General features: G+C 42.5%; 1 protein-coding gene across 1 annotated transcript in view; it reads right to left on the bottom strand.

The window, feature by feature from the left end:
- Positions 1-15,000, bottom strand: part of LOC130111519 (protein shortage in chiasmata 1 ortholog) — a 106,713-nt gene that overhangs the window by 56,131 nt on the left and 35,582 nt on the right. Inside the window, exons 20-21 of the mRNA XM_056278744.1 lie at positions 6,720-6,831; positions 726-847 (exon numbers count right to left, since the gene is read on the bottom strand). Coding sequence (XP_056134719.1) covers positions 726-847; positions 6,720-6,831 — 234 coding nt within the window. The remainder of the gene's footprint in view (positions 1-725; positions 848-6,719; positions 6,832-15,000) is intronic.

Genomic DNA, 15,000 nt, shown 5'->3' with positions numbered 1-15,000 from the left:
GCAACTTGATTGGTTGATGTCTGGGCGGCACAGTGGTGCAGTGGTTAGCACGGTCGCCTCACAGCAAGAAGGTCCTGGGTTCGAGCCCTGTGGTAGTCCAACCTTGGTGGGTTGTCCCGGGTGGTCCTCTTTGTGGTGGTTGCATGTTCTCCCCGTGTCTGTGTGGGTGTCCTCCGGGGGCTCCGGTTTCCTCCCACAGTCCAAAGACATGTAGATCAGGTGTATTGGCCATACTTAATTGTCCCTAGGTATGAATGTGTGTGTCGGCCCTGTGATGGCCTGGTGGCCTGTCCAGGGTGTCTCTCCGCCTGCCGCCCAGTGACTGCTGGGATAGGCTCCAGCATTCCCACGACCCTGAGAGCAGGATAAGCGGTTCGGATGGATGGATGGATTTCATGTCTGTCTAAGCATTACAGCAACCAACCCAATGAATCCCTGGTACATGACAAATTTGGTGAGCAAAATGGTTTCCAAAATTTCAGCTCGGTACATGCTTGTAGGTGTTAGTGTGTGTATATATTTATCTCTTCAGCGTGCAAAGGTCCACTCAAAGGGTGCAATTATAGACTTAAAATTTAGTAAACTGCAGTGTAACTACACTAAATACAATACACAGAGAATGGAAAAATCTAGGGGTAATTAATTCAATGGTCACAATCCCCATCAAAACTTTTAATTAGTGTTTCGATGTTTGTATGAATGAATGTGTGTGTGTGGGCACTGACCCTCCTTCTGAGCTCTCCGGGCAATAGAGGATGAACCAACAGGAGCTGTACTGTTGCGACAGAGCATTCAGCCTCATTACCACATCCTCACTGGCTCTCTCGTTGCACAGCTCCTTCTGCTCCTAGAGAGAGAGAGAGAGAGAGAGAGAGAGAGACACACGCACACACACACAACTGCATTAAGTGTATATCTTATGGCACATGTTGGTGGTAGGGGTGTCACATTATGCAGACTTTTATAAATGCTATTCTAAAAACATTATGAAAAAACTAATCTATTAATAGTATTGTCTTTATGCATGCTCAATAATCCAGGTAAGAAAATCACAGAAAGTTGAATTAGTTCATCTGGACAAGCCATTTATTGAGAGGGAAACGTTTCATCACTCGTCTAAGTGACCTTTTCGGTCTAAGCTGACTGCAGGTATCCCCACCCTTATAAACAATACAGTGGCATAACAACCGAAAACGATCAGTTTCATATGCAAATTGCCGTGATCATTAACTAGAGTTACAGTGGCCATGTGTACTATTCACAGAGGATTTGGGAATGGTTGCAAGATGGTGACAGTTGCACTCTTAGCCCCCCCCCCCCCGGTTCAGGGATGGTTGTTCCTTCTTCACATAGATGGCCTCTTTGACTCCCCATTCAAACCAGCGTTCCTCCTTATCAAGGATGTGCACATCCTCATCCTTGAAAGAGTGGCCACTGGCCTGTAGATGGTGTAGACTGTGGAGTCCTGGCCCGACGTGTTAACTCTCCTGTGTTGTGCCATCCTCCTGGCCAGCGTCTGTTTGGTTTCCCCGATGTACAAGTCACAGCAATCCTGCTGGCACTTAACAGTGTACACTATATTGCTCTGTTTGTGCCGGGGGACCCGATCCCTGGGGTCCTTTTAGCAAAATCTCAGGACGTATCACATTTCACCATTTCACTGACCACATTAACTCTGTGGACAACCAGATCAAGTTCACCAGGGAGGATGTGGAAAATGAGAGGTTAGTCTTCTTAGACTGTAAAATTGCAACTGGTGATGGGGGACATTTGATTGTTGATGTTTACGGTAAACCAACACATACTGATCAGTACTTAAGGTTTGACTCTCATCATCCACTGGAGCACAAACTAGGAGTCATCAGGACTCTGAACCACTGAGCAGACGTCCCCACCGACCCAGCAGCCAGGAAAGGGGAGAGATCCCACATTAAACAGGCCCTGGTTAAGTATGGTTATCCTAACTGGGTGTTTGTCAAAGTCAAGAAGACGCCCACACAGTGCACCAGCCGATCCAAGAGAGAAGGACAACAGCTGCCTAAGCGTAAACCAGTGGTGATTCTGTATGTGGCAGGAGTGTCAGAACAGTTGAAATGCATATTTTCCAAACACTGCATCTCAGTTGCTTTCAAATCCCAAAACACGCTGCACCAGAAATTGGTCCACTCAAGGATTGGGTCCCCCGGCACAAACAGAGCAATATAGTGTATGCTATTAAGTGCCAGGAGGATTGCCGTGACTTGTACATCAGGGAAACTAAACAGACGCTGGCCAAGAGGATGGTGCAACACAGAAGAGCTAACATGTCAGGCCAGGACTCCACAGTCTACACCATCTACAGGCCAGTGGCCTCTCTTTCAAGGATGAGGATGTGCACATTCTTGATAGGGAGGAATGCTGGTTTGAATGGGGAGTCAAAGAGGCCATCTATGTAAAGAGGGAACGACCATCCCTGAACTGAGTAGGGGGCCAAGAGTACATCTGTCACCATCTTACAATGCTGTGATTGCAACCATTCCCCAATCCTCTGTGAATAGTACACATTGCCATTGAAACTCTAGTTAATGCTCACGCCTATTTGCATATGAAACTGATCGTTGGTTTCGGTCGTTATGCCACTGTATTGTTTATACGGGTGGAGATACCTGCAGTCAGCTGAGACTGAAAAAGATGAGTGATGAAACGTTTCTCTCTCAATAAACACTGTCAAGATGAAGTGATTCAACTTTCTGTGATATTAATAGTACTGCATACAACAGATAACCGATAGGCCTAGCAGATGGCTCAGTGCTTCTTTTTGCTCAAAATGTCACTAGCTTTCTCAGTTCCTACCCTCCTCCCATTCACACAAGCAAACACAGACAAGTTCTGGAGGGAGATCAGTGCCCACATCTAACTGAATTTATTATTTTTCATAACGGTTTTCTCTAAGGTAATCCTCTAGCGCAGCATTTCTCAAAAGTGTGTGGCACACCCCCCCTGCACAGAGGCAGGGGGGGTGGGGTGACTTGGGGGAATGTAGTGCGGAACTACTGTTATGACGTCGGAATCTTTTTCACGGCGGAACATCAACAAAACGTGCTTTCATGAGACCGAGAGTCTGTAGGTTCACAGAATGGAGAGATATTTGACAGGGATGAAAAGAAAGACAGGTGATGCTTCTGAGACAAACGAGACAAAGCGCTTAGCTGGCGGTAATCAACCAAAAACCAAGATAAGAAAATATGACGAAGCCTATCTTGCTCTTGGGTTCACAGTGAATGTGGTAGGAGATGAGGAGAGACCAGTGTGCATTTTATGTCTGAAAACTCTGGCAGCTGATAGTATGACACCAAACAAATTAAGATGACACTTATGCCCCTTTTCCACTGCATAGTAGCAGCTCAACGCAACTCAACTCTACTCGCTTTTTTTGGTTTTCCATTGGGCAAAAGGTAGGGATAGTACCTGGTACCAGGTACTTTTTTTTGGTACCACCTCCGTCGAGGTTCCAAGTGAGCTGAGCTCATACTAAAAGGTGACATGAAAATGCCACTATAAATAAATAAAATAAATAAATGTATATTTATCCATCCATCCATTATCTGAACCACTTATCCTGCTCTCAGGGTCGCGGGGATGCTGGACCCTATTCCAGCAGCCATTGGGTGGCAGGTGGGGAGACAACCTGGACAGGCCGCCAGGCCATCACAGGGCCAACATGCCGACACACACACACACACACACACACACACACACACACACACACACACACACACACACACACACACACACACACACACACACACACACAGGGACAATTTAGTACGGCCAGTTCACCTGACCTCCATGTCTTTGGACTGTGGGAGGAAACCGGAGCACCCGGAGGAAACCCATGCAGACACCGGGAGAACATACAAACTCCACACAGAGGACGACCGGTATGACCCACCAAGGTTGGACTACCCTGGGGCTCTAACCCAGGACCTTTTTGCTTTGAGGCGACCGCGCTAACCATGGCGCCACTGTGCCACCCATATGTATGTTTATTTATTTAAATATAAATAAAATCTTAGGGAAAAAAAACCAAAAACTAGTCAACACACCCACAAATGATCAGCGGGGCTTTGCCGTGAGGGGATACTATCTGCAGTGGAAAACAAAATCCCAAAAAGTAAAGCGAGTAGAGTTGAATAGAGTAGAGTCGGGTTGAACCAGTACTATGCGGTAGGAAAGGGACATTAGCGACATCCACCCCAGTCACATCAATAAGCTACTCGACTTCTTTCAGAGAAAACTTGATGCATATCATCAGCAGGAACACTGCTTTGTAAAAGCTGCAACAGTGAACAACAAAGCACCAATGGCATCATACAAAGTCGCATACAGAATTGCCCAATGCAAGGAACCACATACAATAGCAGAGGAGCTCATACTTCCCATGGCATTAGATATGGTGTCAACTATGTTTGAGGAGACAAGCGCCGCAAAGTTGAAGGCTGTCCCTCTGTCCAGTGATACAGTTGCAAGATATACATGCGACATTTCAAATGAGCTTGAAGAACAACTCATTGAAAACCTGAAAGACAAACGTTTCGCCTTACAAGCGGATGAGGCTACTGACAGCAACAAAGACTGCTTGTTTATTGCTTATGTTCGCTTTGTCACGTCAGAGTCACAGTGTGAGGATTTGTTGTTTTGCAAGTACGTCCCAAGTACAGCGATAGCTGATGAGCTCTTCAGGCTTCTTGACTTTCTGGCAGAACATGGGCTGAAATGGAAGAACTGTGCAGGCGTTTGCACGGATGGTGCACAGACCATGGCAGGGAAAACAAAGGGATTGCAGGCACTAATCAAGAGGGTCTCGCCAAATGCGCAATAGACATACCGTGTCATACACAAAGAAGCGCTAGCATCAAGACACATTAGCCCTGACCTAAACGAGGTTTTGACCGATGTTGTTAGGGTGGTCAATTTCATCAAAACAAGACCCCTGAGAGCGCGGCTGTTCTCTGCACTTTGTGAGGAGATGGTAACTGAATATTCAGCTGTGTCGTTTCACAGCAAGGCTAGGTGGCTCTCGTGAAGTAAAGTGTTGTCGAGAGTCTTTGAGCTCAGAGAAGAGATTTGGGTGTTTCTGGAGGAGGAGCATATGCATGAAGTTGCAATCAAGTTTAGTGATGAACAACTTCTGATGAAACCGGCCTATCTCAGCGATATATTGGGAAAGCTGAATGAATTAAATCCTCAGCTTCAAGGCAGAGACAAGCACCTTACTCACCTGGCACACAAGATCAGGGCATTCACTCGAAAACTCGAGATGTGGGGCAGGCGACTCAATCAAGGAAATACTGATTTCTTTGAGAATCTGAGTGAATTTGTTGAAACCAGTGATTCTGGAGCCACCACAGTGATTTCATGTCTTAAGGAGCACATCTCTTCCCTGAAAGGATTTTTTCAAAAATACTTCTCAAACAACAGTGCTCAGTATGACTGGGTGACAGATCCATTCAATGCAGCTGCACCTGCTGATTTCAGCTCTGCTGAAGAGGACCAGTTCATCAAGACAACATCTGACTCCACCCTAAGGCTTTACAGCTCAGACACTGAGTGAATTCTGGCTTGGTGTAGAGAGGGAGTATCCACTCATAGGACAGGGCTGTGGGCATTCTGCTTCCCTTCGCCACATCCTATCTCTGTGAAATGGGCTTTTCTGCTGTTGCCTTACTTAAAACAAAGTACAGATCTAAGCTCAACATTGAGCATGACTTGAGAGTTGCAGTATCAAGTTTGCAACCCCATTTTGAAAAGATGTGCAGTGCAAAACAGGCTCATTGCAACCACTAATGCAGTGATAAGACTTGAGCTCTTACAAACTGACTTGCTCATCGTTTTTCCCAAATATCTGCATTTGTTGGGTTTTTTTTGTTGCACAGATTGACCTTTATTGTTATTGTTCTAGCAAAGTGATTTTTAAATTTTATTTCGTTTTTCTCTGGTTTTGAAGAAGCACACAGACTGACGGAACAACCTAGTGACAAATGTCATAAATAAAGGTTTAATAAAGTTGAAGTGGAACTTGTGTTTGTTATTTGCACAACAGAAATTACTGAAAGAAAAGTGAAAGGAATGTTCATGATCTTGATGTTATTTAAATAAAGTTAAACTGGGTCCACGGTGGTGTAGCGGTCTAAGCATCGGCTTTGTGTCGATGTAGTTGCCCACTGGGGACTGGGCTTTGCGCCCCGGTCTCGTCAGATCCGACTATGGCCGGACTCGACGAAGCAGCAATAATTGGCAACGCTGTCTTCGGGAGGGGGCGGAGTCGGCTTGTGTTCGTCACATGAATGCATCTCTGTGTGTGTTGGAAAAAGCAGTGGTTCGGCCTGGATTCGCCTTGTCACGGAAGTGGGGAGGCGTCTCCTTCGAGACTGCCGACCGGAGAGATGCAGTTGGCGAACGCATGCAGTACGAGGGTGAGTGTTTGAACTAAAATAGGGATCGACTGGCCACTAAATTGGGAGAAATCAGAAATAAACTAAAGGAAAAAAAAAATTAAACTCAGCCCATTTTGTCACCATTTTGTTGGGGCGGGGGGCATGAAAATTTTTCTTCCTCCAAAGGGGGGGCAGAAAAAGCTTGAGAACCACTGCTCTAGTGAATATTTGACACCATGACAGCCAGCATCTGTGGTCAGATCTTTTTGGGGGAAAGAAAGCTACACCCTCTGTTCCCAGCACCTGAATGATGACAGCGGTGCTTGCATCCACAGTGACCACAGCGTAGTGATGGGTTCCCCCGAGCATCTGCAAGGATGGAGGGTGGTCCCTCTCCAACACGGTCATGTTATACCTACAATAGAACAAACACACATAACACCGAATGACAACAAAACAAAAACATATTACAATTTGTAAGTAAATGAGTCAAGCACATAAAGGCAATAGCTTTCTAATTTTTTGGTGGTATGTGTGGTGTCAGCAAGAATTAATATATAAAAAGGACTTTTCAGAACAGCATTATAAAGTAATTTCTAAAATACAAAGGCAACAGCATGTACAACCAATGAAACAAACAATAACAATGCAATCCAGTAATCAAAAACAGTTTCACTATAAACAAAAAATTAGTGCCCAACCTATAAATCGGGGCGACAATATGTCACACCCTTTAAGACCGGGTGCGACATTTGTGTGCTTCTCCCTTTACAGCCGGATGTGAAGTGCCACGTTTTAGATGATGTCATCATTTTCATGACACATTACCAATGAAATGCATCGTGATTCGCTGAAATATACACAGGGAAGGCGAAATGCATTATGGGATCCATTTTTTTGGTCTGTTTTGTTTTTTCCAGCACTCTTAGCCCGTCTTAGCCTCCGTGTGGACCGCAAAAAGTTTCTAAATTTGCGCTTCAGACAGTGACAATGGCTGACGAGCTGAGCGAGGGGAACAACATTTGATGCTGAGTACAGCAGCTACTTTGAGGACGAAAACAACAATGAATTAGAAGATTCAGTCCCAGATTATGATGTGACTGCTGACCCGCTAGCCAAGGCTCAGTAAGGAGGATTTCGGCGATTTTGCAGGATTCCGGATTCTTTGTTTACAAGGCTGGATTACGGACCGGGCATGCCAGGCGAGTCAGGGGTATTGTGTTGGCATATAGTAGGGATCCCCAATCCTACCCTACAAGGGACGTTTGTTCTAACCCTGCATCGTGATGCAGGGCCCAAGCTAGTCTCTACTGATGCAGGGCCCCAAACTACAAAGTCTCTATTGATGCAGGGGCCCCAAGCTACAGTCTCTACTGATGCAGGGTCCTAAACTACAGAGTCTCTATTGATGCGGGGCCCCAAGCTACAGTCTCTACTGATGCAGGGCCCCGAGCTACAAAGTCTCTATTGATGCGGGGGGGCCCAAGCTACAGTCTACTGATGCAGGGCCCCAAGCTTCTTTTTTTTTAAATTCTTTATTTTTCACAGCAGTATTTATTACAAAACGTATATCAAAACAATAACAGTTTCATTTTCTTCTGTGATTCAGTTTTTTTTAAACTTACAAGTAACCCCCCCCCATAAATAAACAAATAAATAAATAAAAAGGCAAACTTTAAGAACTTTATACAATTTGGGACAGGTAACGTGTGTACATAAGACTATACAGGAGTGAGGTGATATGAGGATTCCCAGTTTGTGGTAGGGAGAGTGTGAAGGTTCCCAATGCGTGGTAGGGAAAAGGAGTGTGAGGGTAGAGAGGGTGTATTAAAATCTAATTAATTCAATATCTCCACAAAATCTGGCCTTAAGGGCCTCACATATTTGACCCACTTGGTCCAGAATTTAACAAACTTCTTTTTCTGAAGACGGAGGGAAAAAGTAATCTTTTCCATAACATAAATGTCATTTACTATATCTATCCACTCTTGTATTGTGGTAGGTTCAGGAAGTAACCAATTTTGTCTTGTGAGTGCTTTTTTACCAGCACATGTCAAAATACCAAATAAATATTCATCTGGCCATCCTGCCTGGAAATCGGCATTTCCAAAGAATATTGTGGAAAATTGCAAGGGCAGATCATTATTAAGTATGCTTTTCAATGCTTTGTGAAGCTCTGCCCAGAAAGGTCTTATCATTTGGCACTCCCAGAATATGTGCCAGTGGTTGGCTTCCTGAAGTCCACACTATCTCCAACATTTGGTGTCCCCCCCATCAATATGTGCCTTCTGTTTTGGTGTAATAAAAAAGTCGACTAAAACACTTCCACCCAAACTCCCGCCATATGTGGGAGTTGGTGCATTTCCAATGGAATTTACATACATCAAGCCAATCCTCATTTGATATTGTAAAGTTCCCTTCTTTTTCCCATTTTTCTTTGATGTATTCTGTAGAGTGGGATTTTTTTTGTCATAAGGCCTTTATAAAATCTCGAGACAACACCCCTATTTGAGTCTTTTCAATAGGCACCAATAAATATCCTCAGTATCGGATCATTAAAGTCTGTTTTATCTTTAATGTTATGTTCAAAATGATTACGTATCTAGAGATACCTATAAAAATCAGACTTTTCAAGATCATATTCTTTCCTCAACTTTTCAAAGTCTTAAGTGTCCCTTTTCTGTTAGGGAATAGAATGTTGTTATTCCTTTTGAAATCCAGGACTTAAATCTATAATCTATTTTATTAGGCTTGAACTCAGGATCATAGGCACACTGTATGGCCCAGTTTATATTCTTCTCTTATTATATTCCAGATTTTTAGTTGGACGTTAACCCATGGATTTTGCACCTTATCTATAAACCTTCCTAAATTTTTGTGAGCCAATACTGCATGAATTGGAGGATCATTCATAATGGAGAGTTCAATATCTTTCCACTTGGCATGAAATGTTGGGTTACATATGTTGATTAGGGGTTTAGTCTGAGCTGCATAAAAATAATCCTTGAAACAGGGTAATGACATTCCTCCTTTCTCCCTTGGTAGTTGTAGAGTTTTTTCCCTGCCAAATAAATCTGGAAATGATCTTATTCAGTTCGGAGAATTGTTTTGAAGAAATTTCTACAGGGAGTGCTTGAAATAAATAGATATTGTGGATGGATGTTCATCTTTACAGAATCAATTCAATGACTGAGACCAAGGAAAGAGACAGCATTCCATCTGTGTATGTCGTCTTTAATTTTTGTTAAGAGGGGACCATAATTTATCTCTGCCAGTGTTGAGATTTTTTTTGGTAAGTATATTCCTAAATATTTCAATGAGTTCTGATTCCAATTAAGGTGGAATTTTTCCCTAAGGTGTTTTGAGGTTGTATAATTAAAAGTCAAAATTTGCATTTTCTTTACATTTAATTTTTGTCCTGCATATCTACAAAATGTTTCTAGGAGTTTCATTAATTCAGAAAATGAGTTTGGGGGTTTACTTAAATAAATCAAAATATCATCAGTGTACAATGCCAGTTTGTGGTCTTCTCCATTCATGCAGATGCCTTTGATGCTTTCAGTCTGTCTTATCCACTGTGCAAGAGGCTCAATATAAAGCGCAAAGAATAACGGTGAGATTGGGCACCCTTGTCTCGAACTGCGTTCTAATATAATAGTGTCTGAAAGGTACCCATTTATTTTAATTTGGGCTAATGGTTTATTATATAACGTAGGGTTGCCCTATGCAAAGTTTTTATGAAGGCCAAATTTTTCAAGAACGTTGTATAAGAACGGCCAACTCACTGAATCAAAAGCCTTCTCAGCATCCAGACTAACTAAGAGGCCTTCCAATTTATTATGTTGGATATGGTTTAATATGTGCAACGATCATCTAATATTATCGTGAGCTTGTCTTTGTAGGATAAACCCAGTCTGGTCATTATGTATAAGCTGGGGAAGGATCTTTTCCAGTCTTTTGGCAAGGATGGCTGTATGTAATTTGTAATCAATATTCAGCACTGAAATTGGTCTGCATGATCCACATTCTAATCTGTCCTTTCCCTCCTTTGGGATAACTGAGATAACTGCCTCGCTCCATGATGGAGGTATTTTAGCATCCATTAAACATGTATTGCAAGCCCAAAGAAGGTTTGGCATTAACTGGAGTCGAAAAGCCTTATACCACTCTGACGGGAAGCCATCCGGACCGGGTGACTTATTCGCTTTGAGCCTGGAGATTGCGCTGTTTAGCTCTGTCTCAGTTACTGCAGCTGTTAATGTTTGATTTTTGTTCCTGATAGATCAGGTAAATTGAGAGAATCAAGGAACATTCCAATTTGTTGCTCGTCCTCTAAGCGGGGCTGTGTACAAGGACTTGCAGTACTTTTTAAATGTTTTTTGTATTTCATCTTGTTTATATTGTATGGTCTTAGAGACTGGGTCCCTTATTTTGTATACCGTGTTATCCGCTTGTTGTTTTTGTAGCTTCCTTGCTAAAAGTTTAGTTGATTTGAGCCTGACTCGTTGTATTTCTGTTTTGTAAATATCGTCTTTTTTCAATTTCCTGTGAATACAATATATTTATTTCATTTCTGATTTTCGTCATCAGATTCGGTTTTTGTTCCCTTTTATGTTGTGTCTCAAGATCTTTTAATTTTTTATTAAGGTTTATTAGTCTTAATTGTTTTTCTTTCTTTTCATGTGCACAGAAAGATATAAGTTTACCCCTAACGACTGCTTTTAAGGTATTCCATACTATAGCCGAATCAACCTGTCTCTTATCATTCTCTTCTAGAAACATTTTTATTTCCTCTCTCATCTGAGTCTTAAATTGTGGGTTGTTTAGGACACTTGTATTTAGCCTCCACAATATTCTCCCCGGGTTATCTCTGATGTGTATAGTGCAAGTGAGAGGTGCAATCAGATAAGTCAATACTTCCAATATCGCAACTATGCATTCTATAGCGGTCTCTCTTTAACACACAAAAAAAAATCTATCCTTGAGTATACATCATGGGAGCATGAATAAAAAGTATAATCACGGCCTGATGGATGAAAATCTCACCAAAGATCTAATATGCCCAATTCTGCCATTAGAACATCAATTTTCCTATGTAATAATAGCGGATGAGTTTTTTGATGAATCTAGTTTTGGGTTGAGACGTATGTTCCAGTCTCCAGCCCATATGACAATTCCTGTGGCCCCTATCATCAAATCAAATATTTTTCTGTAAAAAGCGAAATCACTTCCAGGGGGACATAAATGCTACCCAGTGTTATGATAGTGTCATCTATTTTTCCTGAGACTAACATATATGTACCTCCCTTCCTTGTCCGAGACCTCTGAAAGTTGTTCAAATGGTACTTTTTGTGATATTAAAATTGCTACGCCTCTTCTATGACCTGATTTATAGGATGAATAATACACCATCGAAAACCCCATTCTTTTTAGTTTTTCATGTTCTGATGAAGTGAGATGCGTCTCTTGCAGGAGCACTATCTGTGCATTTTCCCTTTTCATTTTTGACAGTATTTGACTTCTGTTAGCTGGGTTTAAAATCCCATTCACATTAAATGAAATAACTTTAAGGACTTGCCTATTCATAGTCTCCTACATCGGTTATAGTCTGGTCAGTTAAGGGCAAATATGGGGTCAAGGCTGCAAAAAGTCATTCACATTTGAGCCAATGTTTTTCTGTTAATTTAGGGTCCAATAAAGAAAAAAATGCAAGGAGCCCAAAATTTTAGGTGGGGGAAGTCTCTGAAATGGCCACGCCCACTTTTTAGGCCTGGAAATCAGTATCTCGGCTCCTGAATGTCGCAGAGAGCTGATCATGGGCTCAAAAGAAGCAGAAGCACCACATTTATATAAGCATTATGAACAAACATATACCCCAAAACCTTTACTTTTTCAGGTATTTACAAAAAACTAATTTTCACTGGTCACATACATGGCCACGCCCACTTTTTAGCCCTGGGACTATATCTCAGGCTCAGCTCTCGGAGGTTGCCCCGAGTTGATATTGGGCTCAAAAGATGTGGAAATAACTATTTATATTAGTGCTCTGAACAAATATACTGTATGCCCTAAAACCTTCACGTTTTGAGCTATTCATGAACATGTTCTTTTTTCCATTGAATTGATCAGCAGCATGCAATCAACTTTAGCCAAATCTGTGCAAGAAGGCTATACAGTTTGTTTGAGTAAAAGTGTTACATCTACTCATGGAGTGCTAGTATTCAAGTTGACTCTTTGTTATAAGAGGAGGAACCCAGTAACCACCAAAGAAACAAAGCAAACCATGTGAGGTCCAAAAAAATCTTTATTTTAACCTCACACATCCCATCAGACTGGATTCAAACACTTGCTGAGGCACTTGCAATAAATGAGACATTTCATCCCTCTGCCAGCACAAGAACATGAGGTACACTTATTAGATCTGCAACTACACACCCCTGTTACTTGAGACAATGTATCTCTTGTGGAAACTGTGCTCCACTTGACGAAGAGTTCCTCTCCTTCGGTAGTCCAACCCCATTCAATGACAGGGGGACAAGGGAGTTGTAGCAGGCTGTTTCCCCACAGCCATCCTGCCTGGAATGTAGCTCTCAACAGATGCTGTAGAAGCGCATCCTGACTTGGGGGTAGGTCTCTCAGCTCATCATTAACTGAGTGCTTGAACAGCTGGAATCTGAGCTCATCTATACTGACACAGTTGTACAGTCCAGTCTTGTTGTACCAGCTCATTACCCAGGGCTCAATAACTTCCATGTTTTCCTTAACTGTCTCGATACTAGGGCAGCAACTTAGTCCTCTCAAAGCAGCAGTGAGTTCTGTGGACTTACTGTGGTTTATCCAGGCTTTGTATTGAGCAGTCTTTGAGTGGCCAAAGAAGGCGCTCACAGAATCACAGCCACTAAAAGAATGGAACACAGGCATGGCATCGGCCACATCTCCACCAAGCTTCTTGTGTGCTTCTGTGATTGAGTAGAATTGGCGTTTGCCAGGAACTGCAAAGTCAACTATAAGTTGCAAGTCATTACATACTGATAGGAACTGTGTAGTGAACCCTAGTAGGATGACTACCACATCGGAGTCGACTGTTCTAACTGTAACTGACTTGATCCCCTTGTTTAGCATGTGCATCACATGGCAAACGATGCGGTTGTCAGCCTCCTCAAGCATATCTATGCTGTCATAAAGCTGGATCTCGAAGCTTTCGCCGAAGTTTGCAAGCACCTTTCTGCCGTAGGTGATGCTGAACTCCTTGTCCCAGTTCCACGCTTGTGCCTTAGCAATCCTTGCGAACATTAGATTCAGGGCTACTTTGTTGTCTACATTAGACAGAAAAGCTTCAAAGAATTGCTTAGATTCTGGCATGGTGTCATTCTCACTGAAAGCCATCTGTGAACTACCTGCTGATCCCCGGTTCTTCCTAGTCGCAGTCTTGATACTCATATTCTGGTAGAGGTCAGCCACAATGTCAATACGATTGGCTTTCTTCTCATGACCGATCCTGGCAATGCTGTTCAACACTTTGATTACAAAGTCTTGGAATGTCATGCCTTTGGTGAGAGACTTTGCCATGATTCGTACTTGCACAGACAAATCTATCACAAGTCCTTCTGAGGATGTAGATTGAACTTGTACACCGATGTCCTTAAGAATTTGAGACTTTTGGCTATGATAAATATCTCCATCCTTTGTTGACAAGGCGTCGGGTAAACCTGAAATTGAAATGAATAGTTAAGCTAAGTGTAACTCTTGGGCTTACTGTCAAATCAATTAACTTGAATGTGAAATTGAATCAATGAATATCACTGTATTAAAAATCTGGTAAGACTTAAGTAACATCTAAAATATTTGAATAACTGACTTTATATCAATTAGTTTCACCTGTGAATTCACCACCAAATAACTTCCTTGTCTCTTCTTCTCTTGATCTGCAGGCCTCCTTCAGCTTTGCAAAGGTTCCTTTGGGTGGCTTGATTGCAGGGCTAGCGAGTTGGACTTTTGCACATGAACTTGGGAGTTTCAGGGCATTTCGTGAGATGGTTGCATTGACATCCTTCTTACTTAATACAATTCGCTCCTGCACAAACTGGTCATGCTGAGTTTTGCCGACTGTAAAGACAAAACTGGAGTCTTTACTTATGACATCTGGGAAGGGAATGGATGAGTTCAACCTCATGAACTGAGCTTCATCGAACGGGTTGGTAAGGATACCCTGGTACACCTTGAGTGTGTGGCTTGAAAATGTTTCCTTGAAGGAATCCAGCATTTCTTTGTGCCCGTGTGATGGATCTTGACCTTCGACCTCATCTAGGTAGCGCTGGATTTCGGGTAGCGCAAGTTCGAGTTTCCTGAAGAACTCTTGATCTTCCCGATTGATGATATCGACATATCCAGTGTCAGACTTGATGACCTTTATGTTATGTTCCTGCTTTTGATCACATGCAATCTTTGAGAATGGGTTGTCTCTGGTGTTTACTGTGAAAGAGCCTGAAAGAAATTCCTTGAACAAGTATGGGTGTCTCCATTTGAGCTCTTTGAGATCCTGAAGAAACACTGATGCCCATCTGGCATAGTGTGTATGATCAAG

This window comes from Lampris incognitus, chromosome 1 (genome assembly GCF_029633865.1).
Source record: "Lampris incognitus isolate fLamInc1 chromosome 1, fLamInc1.hap2, whole genome shotgun sequence".
In the NCBI taxonomy this organism is placed as follows: Eukaryota; Metazoa; Chordata; class Actinopteri; order Lampriformes; family Lampridae; genus Lampris; species Lampris incognitus.
The sequence above is the reverse complement of the archived record's forward strand: the minus strand, read 5'-3'. Positions and strand labels throughout refer to the sequence as shown.